Genomic DNA, 26,092 nt, shown 5'->3' on the forward strand with positions numbered 1-26,092 from the left:
TTTTTTTTTTTATATATCATTATATGAAATTATAAATGCGTTATAGTAAAAACGATTGTATTAAACGATACTAAGTATTTATTTGTAATATTGAGCGCATTTTGGGATTTTGGCGGAATGTGACAAGTTGTTTTACTTGTAGATATTATGCATAATAGAATAAAATATTTTCTCAGAATATATATATAAATATATATAAACCATTATTGTGCGCGCTTGCTACTTATGTTTTTAATGATCAAAGAATTGACCTTCAGACTTTAAGAAAAATATATTGTAATATTTATATTCTGGAATTTAAAAAATTTCTAAATGTATTATTTTTCATAATTATCTCAAAATAGTCGTTATTCTTGGAAACTTAATTAAAATTTTTTGGATCTTTTCATCCATGGAATGTTATAGTTTAATTGGAAACTATACCTTGCCAAAAATCTTAAAAAATATTCAAAAGTATACTTAAATTTTTTTATATATAAATTTATATTGACATTATTACTATCATTGAATCTATATCATTTTTTTCTTTTATCTTCTTATTTTCTTAAAAACTCTTTCAAATAAACAGCTAACATATATGAATTAAATTGGAATTATAAATATTTCAAATGCACATAACAATCAACAATAATTAATTAAATGGAAACAATTTTTCTTTTTAATTAGTTAGAAATAGTATTTATAAAAAAACAATGAAAAAATAATCATACAATTTGTGCACACAAACGCATTTCTTAATTTACTATAATATTTTTTAATAAACGTATCTCATAGTTACGTTTACTAAATTTGTACAACACAAAGAATACGTATTCAACAAACAGAAGAATATTAATGCATTACTACTGTTTGTTAATAGTGTGAAAACAATTGATATTTTAAATTTAATTTGGTTTAGATCTTGATATTATTATATCTTGAATTTATAGCACCGTATAAATGACTTATATGTAAAAATTTAATCCAATTTTCAATATTTGTTTTAAATTATCATATCTATATTTCTATCGTGCTACAGTAATATCCTGTTAATATCAATTTGCCATATCTTCTAATTGTTCCTAGAAAGAAAAAAATTTTATAAATATATATTCAAGGCAAACAAAAATATCGCTACTTAAAACGAACAGAAGATAGATCATCATTTCACTAAAAAAATCAGTAAGAGATTTTGTAATTTTTTTTTTTTTAATATTAACAGGATATTATTGTGTATCTATTATTTATAAATTTGGCTCAATACACGACTCTTTCATTTTTAATAATTTACAGTAATTTATCATCACATGAAATTTCCAATTTTTGAATATGAATTATCTTAAATAATTTTTTAAACATTGTGATATATGAACGTTTTTTCGACGTTCAAGTCACATTGTGTTTTAACTTTAATGTATAAAGTTATAGATATTGAATTAGTAAACAAAAAATATGTTTCTTTCTGAAAGAGTTTTACGTGAGAATATTGCGTACATTAACGCGAAAAATGCAGTAAAATTTATTCCTTTAAAAAAAAAATAAATAAATAAACAAAACTGCTTTTCCTTTAAAATAAAAAACACTGAATAGAAACATAATTTAGAGTTCTAGTTCTTCGGCAGTGCGAGAGAGTCTATGATTATCAATACGTCTGCGTTGGCTGCGTCTAACTGCATCTGCTCGTCGGTATGGTTCCGATCTAAGCCCAAGAAGAATATCTTCTAGAGCACCATTATAAACTTCATCCTGCTGCAGCAATTTCTTCTCTTGAACCAGTCTTGTTTTATTTTTCAATTCATTTATCACAGCATCCTATATCAAATTAGCAATTATTCATTAGGTTTTGTCAATCAATAATATATTCCATTAAAAGAAAAAAGATGAATTGTCTTATGTATAAAACATTTATATATTATATATTAAGTCTCCTTTTTCTGCAATTGTCCAATGTTTTTATTACGTCTTAAATAATTTTATATCTAAAAATCTTTGTTCAATAATCATATTTCAAAAAATATATTAATATTTATTTAATTTAAAATTTATTCTTATATTATATGATATGTTATGTTGTATAATCTTTTCAGTAATGTAATTTTATATATTCAATATTATAAATTATTATTTATAATATTTCTTTAAAATATCTGTATTTTAATAATGTAAACACATATATATATATAATTTAAAATATATAATTTAAAAACATATTTTTTACATATATAATTTTTTATGTAAAAAATTTTATAATTAAATATTTTTTATTAAATTTAAGTCTGTAATAGAGTATAAAATAGATTAGATTATATATTTTTAAAAAAATATATAATTCTTATGAAAATTCTAAATTGCTGAAATGAAAAATCTTTCAAATTAATAAACATTTAATAATTAAATTTATAATTATGGATATTTAAATTTCTTCTAGAAATATTAAATCTAATTTAATATTTTGTTACATCATTAATTTGTATATATTTAATCCAAAATTCTTAGCAGTAGCATAGGAAAGTGATAACAGAGGATTTCTCTCTCAAGCAACATCAATGCAAGCTAGAATACATGCCAATACATTTTTTAATTTCTTGTTAATGATATGAATCAAGTAAACGTAAACCACGAGATTTGAAAGACAGTTCTTTAACAATATAAAAAGATATAAAAAGATAAGAGTTAATTATAATTTTACATTGTTTTATATAAAATTTGTATCTAATAATCTAAATAATATTAGTAATTTAAATAAAATAATGATAAAAAAATAGAAATTAAATTAAATATAACTTTTAATAGATAAAAAGGAAAATTTAAAATAAATTAGATAAAAAGATTTTGAATATTTAATTAAAAAATATAAAAAACTGTTCTCAAAAACGTGGTTTTATGATATTTCAATATGTGTATCTCAAATGCTAACAAAAGCTAAACTTACATGTGTGTTGTTTAATAATAAGCATAGTGTATGGGCAAATGCGATAGATTAAAGTATGTCATTAGAAGGAAGTGAGTAAGGAGAGACTTACATGTTGTGAATTGTTTCTATATTGTTACGTTCTGAGCTCCAGTTCATTAAGATGCCGATGTAACAGACTCTTGTTTGTGTTACAGCAAAATTTCGGTGACTTTAAATCCAAATAAATATGTAACAAATAAGAAAAATAGACTTTTGTGAGATACCTTAATAGATATCATGTCTGTTCTTAAAACGGAAAAATATGCTAAAAGAGCACTTTTGAAATAATTAAAATTATTATGCTCATCTGATAATCCCTGAAAAATATCATGCTATTTCACAACATGCAGCAAAAAAAAATGCCTTGTAAATTTATTTTCGCACGAGCATTGTAATTTACAAAAATTTTCAAAAAATAATCTTTTTTTCTTAATTGATACATATATAAAGAATAAAGTTAAACAGTATCTCCATATAAAATTTATTTTGAAATTTTATTGTTTGTTTGACTATTGACTTGGAATATTAGTTTGAAAGTTCGAATTATAAGACAAATGGGCATTGAGAAGTATTGTATTGTGATATAGTGGGTGATTTTAGATTAAATTGTATTGGATTAAATGAAAGAAATGAAATTTTAAATACATACAAAGTGTCATAAGTAAGTTTTTTTTAGAATATGAATAATCATGCCTATTTGTTATGAATAATACAAAGAATAATATAAAGAAGCAATTAGAAAGCGTAAGCGTATTAAAAATCATATAAAATTAATTTTTTACATTGCAGACATATTCCGTTTGAATAAGAAGCTTTTAATAAAAAAAAAACAAATATAAAAAAAGACTTTTAATAACATCTCAAGTTTTAACATTATATAGAATTTGAAAAGAAAATATTTATTTGTAAATAAGTAATTTTATAAATAAAAAATTTATTTAATATACCTGTTTTTTCTCTACTTTTCAATTAATAAAACAATATTATTAGTTTTCTTAACAAAATTAAAATATGCTAATCTTTCAATAGTATATATATATATATATATACACATGCATGTTTAATATTCATTTATAAAAAAATATCAGTAATTCAAGATGAAAATAAATCTTGCAATATTGACGTTGAGAGAGAGAGAGAGAGAGAGAGAGAGAGAGAGAGAGAGAGAGAGAGAGAGAGAGAGAGAGAGAGAGAGAGAGAGAGAATATTTAATTTAAAATGTAAATATTTATTTAATTTGTAAAATTTTATATATATAATTATTATAATTTTTAATCCTTTTTAGAACATAGAATATAAAAAGAAATGAAGTCAAAATTCAATTTAAATAAAATAAAATATAAAATAAAATTTTAAGAAACTAATAGAGAAAAAAATATGAAGCATTCATATTTATATGTATATGATATTTTATTTTTTTTTTTAATTTAGAAAAAATAAATAGTTGTCATATGCATAGCGTGCAACATAAAGAATACAACTTTCTGTATCTTTTGAAATAAATAATAGAAAGAAATAACAATAGATAATTAATAAAACATACCTGTTGCTTTTTTTGATTTAATTTATTACGTTTAATAACATCTTCCGAGGCGTTTAAAGCTTCTGCAGCAGCAGCTTCTAATCGACGACGTTGTTCATTTTCTTGATCCGCAGCCTGTAGAAAATATTTTACTCATTATTTTCAATATGTATTTCGATACTCCTTATTAAATATTCCGCTGTTCTATCTTCTATAATTTTTTTTAATTAAGAATAACAATTTTTTTTATAAATCTATATATAATGATACCTTAAATGCCCTTGCGAATCTGACAAGAAGAGAGAAGAATGTATTAGCATCAGCTTGTCTAGGACTTTCTCCAAAAAATTCAACGCATTCACGGAATGCTTCACCGGCAGCACGAGCATCAGATTTTAAACGACGCAACTTTTCTTCGGAATTATTTAAGAAATCTCGCAAGACGGTATTATGTTTTTCTTTACCACGAAGTTCGAATTCTTTTCTCACAAGATCCATTCCTTTTTCTAATTCGTGTACATCGGTAGTTATATTTTCCAATGACACTAAAAAAATAAAAAAAAAAAAAAAGAAAATATAATATAAAAATATTATAAGAAAAATTATTTAATAATTAATATATTAATATACCAGTCGCAGCTTTATCAATATACATAAGTTCCGATTCGAAATTAATTAATTCTGGAAACTTGACTCGTATTGTCGCTACAATATAATGTAAAAGGCACATTCTCTTGTCCGTTGATTTCGTATCGAGTAATGTGTCTAAACTTTGAAGTTTAAACCCGTACGCTGGGCCTCGTTTGCTACTATTTAAATAATTTCCAAAAGCAAGGATAATTTCTAATACTGCTCGTAGTTTCTTTGAACTTTTAACTGAACTTGAAGCAGATATCACAGCATGTATTTGTGGCGTAATAAGATGTAAATTGTCAAAAAAGTTTCCAATATAATTCATAATAGATAATTTCGTTGATATCCTTTCTACTTTACCGAGTTGCATTAAAAATTTATCTTCTTCAGTTAGAAGATTAACATTTTTCTTTTCTATAATATATTCCCTATATGCTTTTATCTGTAATACGATAAATTTTTATTTTATATTATAATTATCAATATTTCTATATATTATTTTCGTATAGATAGAATAAATCATACTTCTTGGTCTGTAGGCACCATACGTTGTAATAATTCTACATTTTCCAATGAAAGTACTTTTAAATCCAAAGCATTTACCGCCATAATAACTTTTTCTACTGGCATTTCCATTTTCCTTCGCGATATGGCTAAAAGCATATGAAAATAAAATTTTTTATTTTGTTTAAAATCTTTAAAATTTTTTTTTGAAAATTTAATTTGAAATTTTCATTACACATACCGATATTTCGCAATCTGGTATGTTCTAAAAGCGATACATTTTCTGGCTTCTTAAATCTTTTGCTAGGAAAGCTTTGAAGACCATCGATTTCATTATTGCCATTAGCAACATGACTTCCCATTCCAATTTTAAATCTTTCTTCGAAATCGGAAAAATCTATATAATTGTGCAGTCGATCGTCATCCAGTTCATTAAAAATAGTACCTCGTACTTGATTAGGTTTCAATGCAATCCAATTAAGCGTGGGAAGTTTATATTTTGTTTGAACCTGCGATTCAAGAATCACAAGAGTGTTAGATTTTTATTTATATTCAAATATTGCTTTACTGATATAAAATATATACATTTAATAACATTTAATTATGCAATAAACGTATATTAAAAATTTCTATAAAAAAAGAAAATATACCTTTCGTTTAATAGTCATTGCTCCATCTGGTGCTTGCATCATTCCAGCAGGTGGTGGAGGTATAGGCGCAGGTGGCGGTAATTTTTGATCTCCGGGAGAAAGAGGTGCCATAGGAGGTGGTGGTGGACATGGAGGTGGAGGTGGTGGAGGTGGTGCTGGAGCGGATGGCGGAGGCTCTTCTAATGTCGGAGACGGAGTCGAATTAAGCGTAGAGCATGTAACATTATCCGAATTACTAACAGGACTCGTAGCACATCCATTTCGAAGATTGGCTGCTTGAGTTTCAAAGTAAAGTACGTTATATCGAATGGTAAAAATTTTGTTAAGTCATTTAAGATGTACATAATAACTTTAACATACTTGATGAACCCTTCGTGAGGGTGCCAGTAAGTGTTTCCAATTCGATTATTTTATTTTCTAAAACGCTTTGTCTTCGAGCAGAATCTTGTTTTTGCCTTTTCAAAGCTGTCAATTCTTCCTCAGCCAATCGACGAGCTTCTACAGCATCAGCATATTCTACTTTTAATGCACCTAATTCAGTCTCTAATTCCGCTAATTTTGCAAGAGATTCTCTTTCTAATTCTGTCATCCTATCGTGTGCCTATTTTTGAAACATTCAACAAATAATTGTTTAATAAAAAAAATAATAACGTAAAAAATGGAAAGATGGAAATTTATAAATTTAACTAACATGACCAAGTTCATCTTCTAATTCAGCTACTTTTTCTAATGCAGCAGTCTTGGTTTCACTGTCTTCCATTAAGGCAGCTACATCAAATACGTTATCCAGATACGCAGAGATTTGAACCTAGAAAAAATTTAATAAAATTAAAATTAAAATAAAATGCTGAATATTGTTTCAGAGATTAGAGTATGGAATACAAATCTACTTAAAAATAATTTCAAAAATTTGATCTTTATTTTTTTCTATAAAATGTAAAAATATCAATTACATTGAATATAAGAGATCAAAAATTTTTTCACTAAAAAATATTTATGTAATATCTAATATATTACATAGAAAATAGAATTATAAAGAAAATTATAATATATGTATTTAATATACGTATATATTTAGATAAAATTTATTTATACATCTTTTTCACTCATCTACTTTTCTACCAAAAATATTTTTCCAAATATAAAAATTTCGTATATGAGGCTTCAATCAAAGCTTAAATCTAACACGACACAATATTTATTAAAAAAATCTGCCAACCTGCAAATCCTCGCTCTCGGTATGCCTCAGTTTCTCAAGATACTCGTCCAAACCAAGTTTGGTAAATTCATATTGCAAATGTACCCTGAAATTCATATCCTCTACCGAGTGAACAACGATATTTACGAATTGCATACAGGCAACCATGAATTCTATGTGAAAACTATCATATTGGGTGAAGTATGCCATAAGCGTAGTGAATCGTCGTCGCTCAGAGCAAACTTCCTTGAAGTTGTCGAACGCGGAGAGAATAATTTCGTGGCCACCCTTTACCAAACAGATAGCAGCAAGAAGTTCCAAAACCAGAGCTTTCGTTCTGAAAAAAAAATAATGTTCTTTTTACAACCAATTTTACAACAGAAATTTGATTAATGTTATTCACACGAAATTGGGGAGGGGAAAAAATATTTTTACCTCAAACTCTTGTGCATCAAACTGAGCGCTATGCAGTTGATTGCCTCACGGTGCTGGATGACCATGTTGAAACCGTACTGTAAAATATTTATACATCTGAGATCCGACTTTTAAACTTAATAAAAATTATACTTAATAACTTAATAAATATAATAAATAAATAAATATAATAAATATAAATAAATATAATAAATATAATATATAAATAATATAATATAATAAATATAATATATAAATAATATAATATAATAAATATAATATATAAATAAATAAATAAATATAATAAATATAATAAATAAATAAATATAATAAATAAATAAATATAATAAATATAATAAATAAATAAATGTAATAACTTAATAAAAATTTGTTTGTTTTCAAAGATTTCCACAAAATACTTCATAATTAAACAATTTTAAATATATTATTAAAAAAATAAAATAAAAAAAAATTTAATGATTGTTTCACAAAATACTTCATAATTATACAACTTTAAATATTTATATAAATAAGTTATTAAAAAAGAACAAAAAAAAAATTTGCACGATAATAATTTCTATACCTTATTATTCATGATAGCGCGCATGCATAATATGCAAACATGAATGTCATCTTTCGCTTCGCCCATGTTCAGTCGTGCCACGTGTCGAGATCTTCTTTTAACGCCGGGACTATCTTTAAGCTCGTGGAGTGGCGGTCTAAGGCAGCCGTTATTTAAGGGTGAAGTATCCCCGGAGCCAACTGGAGACAATATAACCAATACAACCAATTTAATTTTACCAGTTTAATCTCTTTCCAGATGTCGTTACACGACGAACAAAGACAAATGGCTAAAAGAAATTTCTTACCGGTTTGTAATTTTTCTTCCGAACTCGCATGGGATTCCAAGAGGCGTTGCTCGTGCCTCATCATGAGCAATCTGAAGCTGAGGTAGTCTATGAGGGCGTCCAAACCCTGGTTCTCCTCGTCTAGGAACTCCCTTACCCATCTAAACCAATCAAATTACGGTATTTATTTATTAAACGAATATTTAAATTTCCCGCCTTCTCTGACGAGTCCAACAACTAATCGATAGTTGATTCTATCGATGCGATATATTACCGCATCGTTTTATTGACAAATTGTTGACACTGTTTCGTTTCAACGTAATTGGAAATTAATTATTAAAATATAAAATATGCGATTTATTGCGATGTATGTAATAAGGGATAGCTTACTCTATATGATTCGTGCGTAAGGAAATTTCCAAATCCCGTAATACTTGAGTCGACGTTGACTCCCCAACCATTTTCCTCTTCTGGAAGAATGCGAGAAAACGATACGACTGTATAATCATTAGTATCCGTCGTTCAAATTTTTTTTTTCGGCGCGAAAAACGAACGAAAAATAAACGATCTTTTCGATTGGACAAAAACTAAACACATGTTACGCGAATACGTATACATCAGGATGGCAAACATTTCGATATTAAAATTCCACAATTTTAAATTAAATCAATATGAAATCCTTCGAAACTTTTTTTTAATATTTTTATTATTATCGTTTTAGAATTAGAGTGTGATTGGAACAAAGTACCATCCTAATGTATAGTAATGATCAATTTAAGAGAACCACACAGAGATTGGAAAAAATTATTTTTATATATTTTTTTGAATTTGTTACTTAAAAGAAAATGTGATTCTCCCGAAAAGTATATTTTAAAATTCGCGCCGCAACGTAAAAAGGACGAAAAAAAAAAAAAAAAAAGGAATAACGAAAATAAATAAAATGCAACATACTCGATGGCTTCGCGAAGCTTTCGGATCCAGATAGGTACGTAATTTTGCTAAATAATGGGATGGTGGATCCTTGGCCTGCACTCTTTCCTGAAAAAAAATATCAAATATTCAATTCAACTCAAACTGATAAAATTTATCTTATCCAATCGTTTGGATAACATTTTCTAATTTTTAAAAATATATTCCAAGATTATCTATTGTACGAAGAACGGCATAAAATTTAAATATAAAAAGTACAAATGGGAAAAGAGGAGATGATTTCATAGAGGCGTAAAACATTTTATGGCGATTATATTAATTTGAATTTTCATATCTCGTTTCGAATTAAAAATATCCAATTAAAAATAAGATTTGAACATTTTTCGTGAAAAACATATTTGGAATCGTCGATCGTGTTTTAAAAAATATATATATATATATATCGGAGAAGTTTACACAGGCTGTTGAAAGTATCGTATCCAGCAGCGAAACGAGCGCACGTGTGTACATCCACGCCGATGAATGAGGGATGCTGTACACTTTTTTGCAGCCCGCTTTCTTGTATCGTATAATAGCACGGCTTGCATTACATCCGTGTCGTGTTACCCACATGCCCTACAGGCCCGTTAAAAAATTGAGACGGGCCATCGATGACCCCGAACAGCCAACTCTGTCGCCTCAACAATATCTCGTTTCATCGTACGAGATTCTATGCAACACCTTATTTCTTTCCTCTTTCCTCTTTCTTTCTTTTCGCCTCGTTCAATAATCGATATCCTTCCTTCTTCTCTACTTAATTTCTTCCTCTCTTTTTCCAATAAAGATAACTTTAATATAACAAAGGCTGTCCCAAAATTAACGCAATATTTGAATTAAATACAAAAGAGAGTCTTTTTAGTAGTCTTTGGATATTTATTTTTTAAGCGAATCATAAAGTATATACATGGAATAAGGTTATTTATGGAATAACACGCCGGGCAAATGACTCTCAGCTGTCAAACTGTTCTTTTTTCCAGGCTTGCCAACAACTTAACGCAAAAATGGCGGCAAATTCAAATCTTGTACTAATTTTGAGACACTCTATATATTCGTTCAATGCCAATATTTCATAGATAAATTTAATGCTTGAAAATGAATACGTATGCGTCTTTTTTTTTTCCATCGCCTCGTTCTTTCTTTCTTTTTCCAAGATAAAGATAACTAATAATTTCAACATGCCGATGTTTCGTAGATAAATTTAATGCTTGAAAATGAATACGTACGCCTCGTCCAATGCCAAATTTATTTCTTTCTTTTTTTTTTTCCAATAAAGATAACTAATAATTTCAACATTCGTTCAATGCCAATGTTTCATAGATAAATTTAAATTGCTTGAAAATGAACGCTCACGCGTCACCACTTATTATCTATTCATCGAAACGTGTTGACCTTGCCTTAATCGTTCGCCATTCAACGTTATCGAAGGAAAATCGTGTTCAATTCTTTCCTTCGAATTTTTGAAATCCATTTTTTCTCCACCAGAGCAGATGAGAAAAGTAGTAGAGTATTATAATTTCCACTCGAGACGAGTTCCATCCAACCCCCTCCCTCTGCTAACTACTCGCGCCTCTCCACGGTTTAACGAGGCAACTAGTCGACCTAAACCGCAAAAACCTTTCCATCCACAACTCTTTAACCCGAATATATAACCCCTTTCTATTTCGAAACAACCTATTCCTTGAAACTATCCCTTTCTTACATTTAGAAATATTTTATTGCGATCTTTCGTTTGTTTAAACAAATAAATAAAACGGAAAAAAATCCACCAAGTGTTTAACTCGCCTATCACAATCCACGCCCTTCGTGGATCAGAAGAGGTGTCTCGTTCGACGACACTTTTGCTCACCCTCGATTAAACTCGAGATTAAACCCACTTAAGCATAGCCTCGCACACACGCGCAAGCACACGTACACGCGTCTGCTCGACCAATACGTCGTATTCGCTTATTAAACGTCTGCTCTCTTTATATATATATATATATATATATTTATATTTATTATATTTATTATATTTATTATATTTATATTTATTATACATATATATATTATATATATATTTATATATATATAAAATAAAACTCTTTTCTTTTCGAAAAATTTTCTGTAATTTTATAATTCGAGATCTCGAGTAAGCAAAGAGAATTTCCTCTTTAAAATTAATTCTCAATTATTTATTAATCCAAATAATTGTAATTTTGAATAATTTTACTTTCGTATAATTTTTTTATGAAATATTTGATTTAACAATTGAACGAAATAAATAAATAAATAAATAAATAAATAAGATGAGAGAGAAGATCGTGGGACGAAGCAAGGGTCGTGGACCCGCATTCATTGGCCAACGTGGAATTAAACGAGCACGAAGCGAGTACAAAGATCTCGGGGAGCGTTGATTAACAATAAGTTCGTCAACTTAAAGATTGATTACGTCATTCTTGAAACGGCAGCGCGCGATATCAATTTCGCCAACGGCGAATTTATCGCGAAGAAAAAAATTACACGGGCGATGATAACGTAAAAAACTGTGATAACAAAATTACGAGATGGGAAAATATTCTTTTTATTTTAACGACGACGAAAAATTTGTACCCACTTGATCGCATATGATGTCCCATTTCTTCTCGTTGTCGTACTGCTTTAAGAGCTTCGCTTTGTCCGGAGGCAAGTCCATCGAAGCCTGGAAAAGAAGGGAGAAATATATGAAGTTCCGGTTTAAAGGCCGATAGCAAAAAAATTTCATACGAGACAATTTATATTTCGATTTGCGTTGCGCAACGCGTTGCAAAACGATGAAAATTATCCGTACAATTGTCTGGTCACAATTATTATTACGCTTGTTAGCATAAAAATATAAGTTATATACGTTTTCCTTTTTTTTTTTTATGTTAGAATATATAATTCGAGTTACGTAAAAGCTACCTTGAAGTAATTTTCAGATAAGAATTAAATGGTATGTAATTATTCAGATATTTGTTTCTGCGTTTTACTTTTTGAGGATAAAAAAAATATTTCGATTCGTAAGTATTGAAATACACATCAAGTTTACTTCAAATTTTCCCTAATAATTTTAATTGAGAATCATAATATCGTTCAAACGTTTGTACAGCCTCCCCTCGTGTTTGAATTGCTCTTAAGGTAAAGAAGAGTTGCCTCAATTATTAGGAAAAAAAGAAGGGTGGAAGTTTTAAATTTTAAAAAGTCTTTGCTTGCCTAAAGAAGATAAATATTTTGAGATAAACGGTTGAATTAATATTGGCGCAACGATACGCGTATATAAAAAAGGAGAGAAAGATTAAAGTAGGTACGCGCATATATACACGTACTATACGCATATATATATATATATATATATATATATACGCGTAGAGCGTACGTACGTCACCGTATGCGGCGCTAGCGAGCAGCAACATAGTCGACGAATAATTATCGAAGAGCGGATGCGGAAGCCACGAGTGCATGACATCACTATTCGCGATACATATACGCTGGGTATACGGTGCTTCTTCAACGTTAGATCGCGCGATAACGCGATGCGCGCGTTCCAGGCCACGAATTACATAAATCGTGAGTTATACGCGCCCGTTTCGAGAGCAATACGCGCAATATCGTCGTTTTTCCCGCGAGCGATAAATAAAAGTTTCGATTACAATAATATAATCTTTATTGCTCGATTATATAAATGTTAACGGGTTAATAAATGAATTTCTTCCCGTATCATCACACAGGACAGGAAAATAAACGGGACAAATTGCAACAAGTGAGACGCGAAATATTATCGTATCGTACGCAACGGTCGTTACCCGATACGAAATAAGGAAAAGCTATAATTTTCCGCGGGCAAGACGATATTTGTACAGTTATGGTATGCTGCTCATTTGGAGCAACTCTACTTTCGATTCGGTTTCCGGAACGTTGGCTTTGTTAAAAAAAAAAAAAAAAAAAACTTTTACTCCGACGTTTCCCTTTGAAAACATTTTTATTCCTATCTGTTTATTTTTTTCAACGTGGAAAAAAATTTTACCGCTTTATTTTCGGTAGAATATTTTCTTTTCATAAAAAATAATAATAATAATAATAATAATAATAATAATAATAATAATAATTCAGAAGATAAAAAAGATTTATTTTTGCAAAGGAAACGAACCATCGCAAATATTTAATTAGAAATGATTAATTTTAATTTCGTGTTTAATAAAAACCAGAGGCAAAATAACCAGTCCAGTCCAGTGTTCCCGGTATTACACGCAATGCTGCGTCGGAATAATGAAGCGCGTGTTTTCAGGCCAAGGGTCACCGGAAATGGAGATTAGAAAGGGTTGATTTTTTTAGTCGAAAAATAGTATTCCAACCTCGCTCGACTCGCATTCGCTTCTTCTTCTTCTTCTTTACATCTATTTATCTTTCTCGCGGTTTCCATTATTCCCACAAACAATTCTTCCACTCGAGAGATTCAATAAAATGTCAATAATTTGATAAACGGATAATTGAACAAGTATTATTTATATACGTACGATTGAAATCCTATTGTATATTTACAGAGATTAAGATGATCGAAATCCGATTTTGGAAACTCGTTGCACGAGTTAACATCTGTGCATCGATACCTCGAGTGATCGATTAGGGTCGAGAGCGTAAAAAAGGATTCGATCAATCGCGGAAAGTCCACTTGAAAACACTCGTACGATTATTCGGGGTTCGTTCCATGTTTCTCTCCGTTCCGTTGTTCCCGTTCAACAATCGATGCTAAGGGCGTGGAAAGGGTTTCAGGTCTCCCTTTTGCGGTCTACTCTCATTATATATTTCCACCATGTGCATACTCGCGCGTACAAATGCGCCATCTCGTATTTATATGTATAAAGTCTATCGCGACATTCGAAATTTGAGGTTAGATTTCGAATTGGAGGTTAGAGCGCTCGAAAGCAATTGTAGAAACTCTGTAAAGTTTCTATTCACCGTGTTCCTTTTCCCCAATCGATAATGCGCGATGGTAAATATTTTTCAACGGCGCCTAATTATTATTAAATTTCCTCTACTTCTTATCGAAACATATCCATGTCGTTTTCTAAATATTTCCAAGTGACGAGAGATAATTAATTAAATTCGTAGAAAGATAATGGAACGAGGTTAAAATTTATTTTGTTTCTTCCGTAGAATAAAGATTCGGTTATTTCCAAGAGAAGTGATCAGAGGAATCGTGTTTCATATATCTGCATTACATTTCTTCCAAAGAAATCATATATAATCGATAATTTCGCTCGAAAGGAACATTTATTGTAACAACTTTGAATTTATATTTAATCGCGGTATAAATATATCGATATTTAAATCTGTATTTAATATTAATGATTTATCTCTGTTTCGATGTAGATAAAATGTTTCAATATCAAGTATCTGTTTTAATATGTACAGTGTGAATCATTAATATCATATAGTATAAATCTATTTGATCAGGCAGTTAGATAGAATAATATTCGAATTATAATCCGCTAATAATTATTATTCCAATTCCGCGAGTTATTATTATTCTTCTAAATTATATACCCACTTAACGTTGTTACAATGTTATAAATTAGCGTTGGCGCGACTGTTCCGACCGAGCTTTGCGGACAATGCACACACGTTTAACTATACGCGCGAATTATAATATACTTTCGCGCTCGCGTGTCAGATTTCCTTGTTACCAACAAGATGACGTAAAAAACCCCACACGTTCATGAATCTATTCTTCTGCTTTTTCATAAGGTATAATATACCTTGTGTAAAATCTTTTATAAACTTTATATTTTTCTCGTTGAAATTGATACGTTATATCAACACGGACGATGCACGTAAATATCGTCGATTTAATATATATGGTAATTAAACGGTATTGGAAAACTAAGGAAACTAATGGAACTATGATCTTTCTTAATCATTTAAAAAATTATACATTTCTCACGACCAATAAATGATAAAATATAAACAAAAGGGGAGCAAAAATAATTTGTTTAAATAATACGAAATGAAAGAAAAAAATAATATAATTTACGCGTGTATTCATTTTCGTCACTTTCACCCGACTCTCTCTTGTTCCAACGTGTAGATGTACATACAGCTAGCATCAACTTCCCTCAACTGCGTAAATCAACATTACAAAATTGAAAGTAGAAACAAGAACACATTCGAATATATATTTTCGTTTAACACTCTTTATTAACGATTATGTTATAATTAAAGTAAATTATAACGAATTCACCGCTATTTCTTGTGATAAATATTTCTTGATAAATAAATTTTCGACGCAACGTTAAAATTATGATTCATATCATGGTATAACGAAATCGCACGAACGGTATTAGTTACTATACGAAACGTGATCCGTATTGGCAACTAGCATAGGAAAACTAAGAATGAAATAATTCCACGACTACTAAATTATTCTTGGAAGTTGGGTCACTATTAAGGAAATGCCGCTTCCGTACATTCCGGATGCACGTTTTCACCAAGAATAGAACGTTCCTTTCATCCTTTGTCGATGGTCCTTCCGGAACAATTCCCGATACGAATATAATTTTTTCAAATTTTATTTATATCTACGATAATTGTTATAAATTTGTATAACAACGGTGCAAAGATCAAAAATATCGCGAAACATGGATATTTTATAAAATGAAACCGTCAATTACTTTGTTTTAAATGAACGTAAGAGAATCGATGTGAGGTTATAATCGCGACGAACGTCCATTTTCAAACGATTAATGTTGCAACAACGTTAGTCAAAGATATATCAGAAAACTTTTCAAACGAAATATTATATTTTGATCGAAAATATTATATATATATATATAATCTAACTTTTAAAGAAAAAGTATTTGTGAATAATAATAACAGAGAACGCGCTCGAATACGTGTATGAAATTACTAGAAAATTTTCGCGAAACGATACCTGACGCGAAGCGACATCTGATTCCTGGGATCAGATAAGATTCTCACGAGCCAGAAAGATTGGAGAAAGTCGGTGGCAGCCATGCTGCTAAAGCAAGCCGGATTGCAATCCGACGACGATCAACAACAATAAATATATATATATTAGAATAAATAGGGCAATGTTTGCACGAGTTTTATATATATATATATATATATATATATATATATAGCAGTTGGGTAATGTAAAACCAAAGTCGTTACTACGTTAGGTAACCGTGCAACTTAATTAACCGTTTTGAAGGAGGGAATGTTCACGATCTGGGCGGTAAACAATCTTGAGCTTGATATTTTTCCAAACGGTCAGAGATTTAAGACGAATTCATATCACAAAATTAATATTATAAATGATAAACGGTATTCGAATGATAAGAAATTCGTAGAACAGCATAGATATTATATATCTCAACGTAAAAGCGTATGGAAAAGTGTATTAAAAGTGTCGTAAAATTAAACGAGAGAGCATTGTCTAAAATTAAGCGATAACGTCACATGGCAGTCGTGCACATACTCAATGACATCATCTTGCGAATTTACGCGTGATTACGTGTTTCTTTTCTTCTTATTCGCTGTTAACCCTTCTTACTTCATCCGCTCCTCTCTCTCTCTCTCTCTTTCATTCTCCTCGTCACTTTTATTTCTATTCCACTTATCGGCTAATCTCATTATCCTCTTTTAATCAATGGAATAAAATTTATACAAATACAACAAATAACAATTGATTAATGATTTATAAAATAAAAAATTAAAAAATATTAAAAATATTAAAAAATGCTCGTTCGTTTATTAATTTTAATTCGTATTTTCGCGCGCATTTTTATCGATAAAACAGTTAACGTTATTTATTCGATCAATGAAATTAATTTCTCATCCTCATCTCTTTCTCATCTCTGAACGAAACGATAAAATTTTATATATATGTTGCATGCACAAGCGTGCGCGTGTTGCGTTTAAAAGCATAAAAGTACGCGATGATAGCCGACTTTCACGGGACTAATGATCCGGTCAGATGCGATAATTAGAGACTTAACGCGTGTTAACCGACCATTGCAGAAACACTCGGCTGAGTCATTGCGGCGTAGTACGAGAGACGTGCCCCAACCGAGAATCTGTCGATTCGCGCTTATTCCCGATCGATTTCGCGGTAAAAATAAAAAAAATCCACCTGTGAAAAAAAATTTATTCTTTCCTCGCTAAATTTAAAAAAAGAAAAAAAAAGAAAAAAAAAAGAATCACTTGTCCTCCTGTGTATTTTTTTTTAAAAAGGAAACAGGTTCGAGGAGGGGGGGAATGCGAGAAGATTGACGAGCGTATAAAATGGACGGATTTCGAGCATTGCCCGCCGGGATCGCTGAACTTGAAAGAGAGTCGAAAGTTAGGGGAGGTTATGGCCCCTGACGACGACGACCGATAGATAGGACGGATACATGGAAACGCATATGCGCAGCCGAACATGGCCAGACAAGGGTGAAACGAGGGTAAAAGAAGGGTGCATAGACTGTGCGGAGCCTCGTTACTAGGGATGCACCCTTGCCTCGATACAAAACATTGCCTTCGTTCTGGTCCACGAGCCGTGAAAATGATTCAATCTTTTTCTAACCAAAATATCCCAAAATATATTATCATTACATATCTATTCGTTTTACATTACATATCTTCTCTTCTTTTTCTTCAAATTTATCATCATATTCATCCTCGTGTACATGCTTGGACGTTTTCTTCCCGGGCCTAACAACAACACTCGATTCGAAAGAAAAGTAATAAAGGAAAGGAGAAGTTGTGTTTTCAAGAACGAAAGGGCAATAACGCGGCCCATAAAAAGCGACGCGTAACGCTACGAACGAGGAGAATATACACAGGGACGCGGCGTGTATTAGTAGTCGTAATTTACAAGTCTAGAACCAGTTTCAAGCACGCGGATCGTCCGGGGAATCGATAAAGGGATAACGTTTCAATGATTATTAGAAGCGTTATTTTGTCGTACTCGTTAAACGCATCGATTATTTTCTTAATATTTTATCCCGAAACGTAACGGGAAAAGGGATATTCGCGCGAATATTCTTTCTATACACAAAACAGTGAACGCGATAAATATACGTGGGATAACACGCGATGGTAGGATTGCGTCGCGCACACTAGCGACACACCTAGGATTCTCCGTTGTGGCAGTCATCCAACTACCAACCCGACACCCTCACCCACCGCGTTTACCGTTGAATAAACCTATATACACACACACACATATATATATATGTATATATGTATATATATACATCGTACGTATACGGCTGGATGAAGAAGCTAGAGAAAGATGGAAAATGACGATAAAGGGAAGGGTAGAGGAGACGAAGGGAAAAAGTGAAAGGGGACTTGGAATGAGGGGAAAAAAGGGAGATGGCAAGTAGGAGAGCCTTTATATAGAAAAGATGAGCCTACTGACAGTTCGGTAAACGCTTAGTTAATAAAGTAGAATAAAGGAACAGGTTAAACATTGCTTACATATAATTACGTATACGATATATATACGTATATCTCATTCGATTTCGATGATTTTTAAATATGTCATAGAAATCGATATTTCAAATAACTTTTTCGTACATAAGCATTGCTCGGCTGCGGTTTTCAAGATATTCGCGAGATAAGATTGTTGTTACTTGTTACGCGGAATATTTGTGCCCGTGACAATGTGCAGCAGTGGGTAAGCATGCGATCGCTACTTATCTTTTGTTAATATAAACACGTTATGGATAACTATATATATATATACGTGTAACGGGTGAATCGTTCGAAAAGTTATTTCGAATAAGTAATAGGCTCCCACAAATATCTCGACCCCAATCAATATCGAACATTTCGCAGAAAGTTCATTATTATTGCTTCGATGAATTATTATTATATGAATCCAATAACATTAGTGAATAATAATATACGTTATATAAACGTGGAAATACCACTTCATTTTCCTCTTTTTCTTTACGTAATATCTTACATTATATTATCGAGTTATTTGTAACATTTATTCGAGTAATGAATGCCATCATCGCTATCGTTATACACGATGAATCATACGATTCAAGAGAGAAACAATCGAACGAATTGGATGTAAAAATATATTGGAAACCTACGCGCGAAACACGTGCATCTTTCGATCGTACCTTACCATTTTCTCTGTCTTCTCCTCTTTCCCATATACCTTTTCATATAATTTTTTTTTCCCCTTACTTTCAATAAATAATTTAATAGATTCGATCGATATCGCGTGACTAGAGAAAACTATCGAATTGTTAACGCAACGACGTTAAAATCAGTGTCGGAAAAGATAAACGCGATGTTTCTTGAAAGAGAGATTGAAAGAGCAATTGTTCTTGGCCAAGATTGCAAATGCACAGAGCATCTGCCGTTTTGCCATATTCTTTATATCTCGTACTCGAGCACGCAATAACATCTACACATGTTGACTACCACCAATCCACCTCGATAAAATTTGTTTTCATAGTAAATATTTTTAGACACGGCGCTAGGCATACAAGATTTAATATTGAGATTAATAAGTATATTTTCCCATTCCAATTTTTATCAAGACAATTTCTTTTTTATTTATTTAATTTTTTTTTTTCGAATTCAATGATACGAGAGAAAAGATAAAACGAGAAACGAAAACGTGACCCTTTTTCGAATCGATAGGTTCACGGTCAAACGGGAAAACGTTTAGGCGCCACTGACAGCGACGTGTCTCATGCACGTACGTAGGCGCGGAGGTGTGGTAGAGGCTTTATTTATGCTGCAGAAATAGCTCTATTCGCACGTGCACGCCATTTGGCCATGGGCCATTTCGTGCCCGCGTCCTACCCCGTTACACTCCTTTGTCAACTTTGGCAACGATGCTAAACGGGCAGCCAGTTCGTAATCTTATCGGGCGATCAGTACGGGTCGTATAATATAACGACGTTACATTGCGCGCGTTGTTTCTTGCCTCTCGCGTTTATTTATTTCTCGAATCCGAGAGTCGCTTCGAGGATCGAACTGTGGATTCCAACTGGATGGACAAAAATAGAAATAAATAAAGCGAATCGGTATCGTTGGAACATCCTGTTTGTGCGGGAATCACGATTCGAAGGACATTTGGTCCGCTATGCCGAGACACGGTAGCGGGTGTCACGGAACAGGCGCGAACGTTTCCATTCCCGTGACTAGACCCGTGCGAGAGTGTGCGTGCGCAGAGTAACGCGCACGGACACGGGCGCACACCGACGAGCGGTCGGCTTAATTCACCCGTTCGCAAATTGCACAAAGCTGTCTGCCGACGATTCGCGTTAAAAATACGTCGTTGCTCTCCCGCGTTTTCCAGTCTGTCGATAGGGAGAAGCATTTCTACGCTGCTTTTGTATCTTCCGACATTACCCGACCAAACGTGAAAACGTTTTATCTCCGTTAAATACGATCTACGATTTTATCTACGAATATTAATATTCATTGCGTCAACTTTATCACCACGAGTGAGTGAGTCATTTGGATTTTACATTTTTTTTTTTCTTTATAAATATACAAATCTACATATGCGCTATAACGATACGTACGTGTAATAATATTAATAACAGATAACAATAAAAAAAAAAAAGAAAGAGAAGAAAAAATAACGGAAATAGAAAGATGAACGGTTGAATATATGTGGACGATTCCAATTTATCGTCGAAAATGAATCCACATGAGAAGCACTGCTCCAAGACCCCTCTATATATAGAAACGCCGGTTTTATCTTTTCCTGTGGATATTTTCAGACAGACCACGGCCCTTGGACAGTATTGTTTAGCTCCAGAGAATCGTAGAATATCGATACTCGCCTTTTTTCCCCACTTTCTCCGTTCGATTCTCTTTGACAAACGTTTAAACTCCACTTAAGCGTGATTAGAAACGGTGTTACAAGATGCTACGTCGATCGATATATCAAAGAAGATTTATCGATCGTTCAAAGATGAACCGCATTACATCGAATTAATCGAGAGGTGGTTCGATAACTTTCTCGTAGAATTTCCTTCTCTTTTAAATTCTTTAAAAAAATTTTAATTTATCGCCACGTATAATCTTATGGAAATTTTCAAGTTTTAATAAAATTCGTGCGAAATAAAACGATCGAACGAGTAATCTACTCGTTTATCTAAATTAATTAATTTTGATAAAAAAAAAAAGGGAGATTTGATAAGAACAACGCGATAAAAAGATCTCGATCGTATCTCTCGAAACATTTTTAAACATTGACCTGAACTGTGTCGGAAGGAAGAAAATATTGGGTTCGCACAATTGTCCATTTTGTTTGGCAAAGTTCCAGACATACTGTCACAGAGAGACGTAGAAAGGAAGAGAGAGAGAGAGAGAAAGAGAGATATGCCGCAGTTGCGAACAGCGTAAAAGGAAGAAAAAGATGGGAAAAGAGTGGGCGTCGGTCAGCGAGGTTTCAACTTGGTTGTGCTAATGTTGAAGATTCCCGTGTTCAGAAACAACTTTTCAAGATCGTGCTTCTGCTATATCGAGCGAGCAGGTATCTTTTTTATAATTCAGTTGCCTATCGAACCACAAAGTTTTTATGCACAAGTGTGAAGTACATATTTGGAATTCAAACTCGGTAAGTTCATAAATTATTCGAAGAATCATCTATTCGTCGTAATATCGACGAATTATACTTTTTAAATTTTCAAACTAAAAATTTCTTTCTGCATCTCGATCGAAAATATGTGTCGCACGTAACACGGATTGATTCTGTCCATTATTTTGATCATCGGACAGGCAATGAAAATAACATTTGTAATAAAAAATTTTCCCCGCGATTTCTACATTACGATACTTAAATTTCCCTTTCACTTCACTGGTTCCCAACTAAACGTCCGATAGATCGATATTATCGAAATAACTTTGAAATATCGGAACAAGAATATACGTGCACACCGTCACGACTGCGGTTAATCGCGTTTATCGCGCGATCTTTTAGATAATTTTTTGTCGCGTTTCGTCGCGTTTCTCTGCTTCTAAAACGAGAAAGAGAGAGAGAGAGACCTCGAATAGGCCGAAGAAAACTTTCGCGTGGCCCTGGAACGATTCTCCATGAGTCAAACCGCGGTTTCTACACGATGCACGACTAACTATCGATGAGTCATGAACAAGCATCTATAATGGAACGAAATCTTACAATTTATTATATATACGTGCAACCGTGTCGAACGATCAAAACGATCGTTAGTAAATCTCTAACACCGTGGATTAGAAATATTTTTATGTTTTAATAGGAAATAAGAAACGCGCGATTTATTCCAAATAATATCGTAACATATTTCAAATTTATTCGTCTCGTAAAAATAACACTATCCCAGAAATAATTCGTTTAATTTTAATCGCTAGTCGTGTTCGACCGTTCCGTTGGATGAAGGGACTACAACAATTTCTATTCTAAGAATTATCGCAATTAAAACATTTGCAACGATTATTACATTTCTTATTAAAAAAATAATTAAAATAATAATAATAATATGAAGAATCACAAGATGAAGGGAGATGGAGGATGTAAGAGAAAATATAATTATAACTAAACACGCTATTAAATATACATACGTATCATTGGCTAACGATAATTAGACGTAGTATAAGAAGATGCCTTTATAATACCAAACTCTTGGAAATTATCGATGCTAAGAAGTAAAATCTCGGAGGTTAAATGCCAAATGACGAGAAAGATATAAGTTGGACGATCGCGGAGCCATAAAGGGGCCTCTTTGTTTATGGTATGTTCGTAGTTGTTGCAATGCTCGTTTCGATGCACAATCGAATCTTATTTGGCGAGAGCCGCCTCTACGTAGGCGTGCATCCTTCTCATTCGTGGATCTCTCTCTCTCTCTTTCTACGAACTCGCGCCTTACAAAAAAAAAATTAATAACATAAATCGATCAAAGTTTAAAATGTCAAATAAAAAATTAAATTTCGTGATATTTGAACTTGACAACAATGCAATCAGACAAATCTTGATAACTGTTATTTATTAAGTTTATTCGAGTTCAAATATATATATTAGTTGCATAATAGCTGCATGTACGTTATCGCTATGCGATACATTATTGATACCGATTTGTTAGTTATGTTTTACCTGGAAGATTATTATAGATAATCTTATATCAACATTTTACACACAATGTAAATGTTGATTATCTTATATCAACATTTTACACACGACATGGCAAACCATAACACTATTGTAATATATATGTGTGTATACACACATATTTTGTCAAATTTGTCAAATCTCGTTTACGATTTTTTTTTATCATAATTGTTGTACAGCCGATGAACCATATGATTTACAGTCGATCGAAGTAATTCGATTAATATCCTATTACTCTTCAGCGTTCACGCACGTCGGCGCAAATGGAACCTGTGCAGCGTTCGAAAGATAGCTGTGCAAGCATCGTTTGTATGCGCATCGATGCATATTTCTCTGAATTATCGTATACATTAGTGCATTTTAACGAAGTCACTGTAATAGCAGATATAAACCTATATCGCGTTTAATTTTTATTAATTTAATTATTTAAAGCCCGTTTTTTTTTTTTTATAAGTAGCAAATAATTAATTTGAGAAAATTAAGGTTAGGAAATTAAAATTAAATTCTATTTTTATGTTCGTGTTGAATTTATCAGATAATTTTTTTTTTTATCACGGAATGATTTCTCTTAAGTAAACTTTTGAATTTGATTCACAGAATATATGAATACACGAATTAAGGGCTCTAAGCAATATTCAAGAAAGCTCGAGTACAGTCGGTTACAAAAATTTGGATGCACGGAAAATAAATATACGAGAATGTAATTTTCAAGTAACAAATTTATAAAAATTGTTAATAACTAAGATTTCTGGATATAAATATTTTAATAATCCAAATTCGTTCGTTAATTTTTTCAATTCAGGATTTATTATTTATCCGTTATTTATTTCTATTACGAAATATCGTTTTATACGTCGCATATTCTATGATTCGAAATGCATATTCATACTGACTATTGTTAAATATAAATACATGTTTTCGATTTAAAAAATACGATGAATCTGCGTTTTTCGCTTAATATTATTACGAACGTTAAAAATTTTCTTTCTTAATATTTGTAATAATATCACGGTAAAAATCTAGGGAATCGAGTGTCAATTATAATTCAAATCAAAATTATTTATCGTCATTCGTATACATTTCTATACGGTAATTGATGTTCCACTTTTATACGTTTTACATAAATGCTTGATAAGAAAGCTGTGACATTTGTAGAACATCGCGATAATGGTACAAGAATTAGTTATTTTTTTAATTTGAAAATTATATCCCAACACGGTGTATCTTTATCCTTCAGTTTTATTTACGATAAAATATAAAGTATAAAATCTATACCGGTGTTGAAATAATTTTGCGATCGACTGTATACGTAGATATATCGAGTATTTCACTCACCAACACTTTGGTGAAGCGCCTTTCGAGTTCCACAGCGTCGGGCATTGGTTGCCTTGGCGCGCCACGGACGCTGCCACTCCGTGCGTGTGGTCCACCCAAACTTCCCATGCCAAGGCTAGGTTGATAGGATTGAAGAGGCGTGCCGCCCTTGATACCACCGATGAATACTTCGCGCACACCGCCATCGCTTTCGCCGGCGCGGCTCTGCACGATCCCCATTGTTTCAATCGTGGCAAATGTATCCTGCGCTGTATTTGCACACGAAAATTCGTGACGCACGGCAACGATGGTAGCCTGTACTGTCACACCACGAGAAACGTCAACAATGATGATCACGACAATTCATCGTCACTGGAATAATAAATCACTTTTCTATCTACGACAAACGTCGATATGTGAACGACTCGAACCGGTCCGCGCCGGGTCGTGCAACAGGTATCAAGCCGTCCATTGCGGACATAAACTCTCACGAACGTGCGCGAACCAAAGCACGATCTACACTCCTCTACCTATACTAGACGAAGCATTCGCTGCATCTGTGGCAATCTCGCTACTCCCTGACCAGCATCAGCGCCATTACATATGCGTCACATTTCACATTAACGCCATCTATATCGCCGTGACAATTACGTTGTATAGTTGGTAACCATGCAATTCTTAATTATTTTCTCATAGATGGAGGCACGTACTGAAATGATGCCGAAATGCGAATCGTAATTTAAAATATATTTTTTTTAACAATATTTATTAACAATTACGCATTTTATATATAACTTTATATCAAATTTATATTATTACTATACTTACATGCTTATACCACGACAATTGATTAAAGAAAAGAAATTATTTATATGAGTAAAGTTTAAAAGATTAATTTTTCATTGAAAAATTAGTTAATGATAAAACGATAAAATATTAATATCGATACTCGTATAAAACTTAAAAATATATATATATATATATCAAAAAATTTGTATTTG

The 26,092-nt window shown here is 31.7% G+C and overlaps 1 protein-coding gene across 8 annotated transcripts; it reads right to left on the reverse strand.

The window, feature by feature from the left end:
- LOC410904 (formin-like protein CG32138) lies at positions 1-25,674 on the reverse strand. Of its 8 annotated transcripts, XM_026439385.1 has the most exons (18): positions 25,113-25,674; positions 12,264-12,347; positions 9,653-9,739; positions 9,092-9,198; positions 8,723-8,862; positions 8,437-8,615; positions 7,875-7,951; positions 7,461-7,776; positions 6,933-7,049; positions 6,602-6,842; positions 6,242-6,516; positions 5,833-6,100; positions 5,613-5,740; positions 5,085-5,529; positions 4,725-4,999; positions 4,476-4,589; positions 3,003-3,101; positions 1,652-1,791 (listed from the first exon to the last, which is right to left on the reverse strand). In XM_026439385.1, the coding sequence occupies exons 1-17, from the start codon at positions 25,329-25,331 to the stop codon at positions 3,027-3,029; spliced, it is 3,147 nt and encodes a 1,048-aa protein (XP_026295170.1). In that variant the 5' UTR covers positions 25,332-25,674; the 3' UTR covers positions 1,652-1,791; positions 3,003-3,026. The 8 variants fall into 8 exon arrangements, with proteins under 8 accessions (XP_026295168.1, XP_016766623.2, XP_026295172.1 ...); XM_026439383.1 differs by lacking the exon at positions 3,003-3,101 and having other exon boundaries at positions 1-1,791; positions 6,242-6,513; positions 25,113-25,672; XM_016911134.2 differs by lacking the exon at positions 3,003-3,101 and having other exon boundaries at positions 1-1,791; positions 25,113-25,331.
- Between the last annotated feature and the right edge of the window lie 418 nt (positions 25,675-26,092).

Source organism: Apis mellifera, linkage group LG3, assembly GCF_003254395.2.
Source record: "Apis mellifera strain DH4 linkage group LG3, Amel_HAv3.1, whole genome shotgun sequence".
In the NCBI taxonomy this organism is placed as follows: Eukaryota; Metazoa; Arthropoda; class Insecta; order Hymenoptera; family Apidae; genus Apis; species Apis mellifera.

Coding starts and splice junctions, on each gene's coding strand:
- LOC410904 (XM_016911134.2), bottom strand. CDS start 25,331: ATGGGGATCGTGCAGAGCCGCGCCGGCGAAAGCGATGGCGGTGTGCGC. Junction 4,590..4,724: donor GATTCGCAAGGGCATTTAAG/GTATCATTATAT, acceptor TATTTTCTACAG/GCTGCGGATCAAGAAAATGA. Junction 1,792..4,475: donor TAAATCAAAAAAAGCAACAG/GTATGTTTTATT, acceptor AATTTGATATAG/GATGCTGTGATAAATGAATT.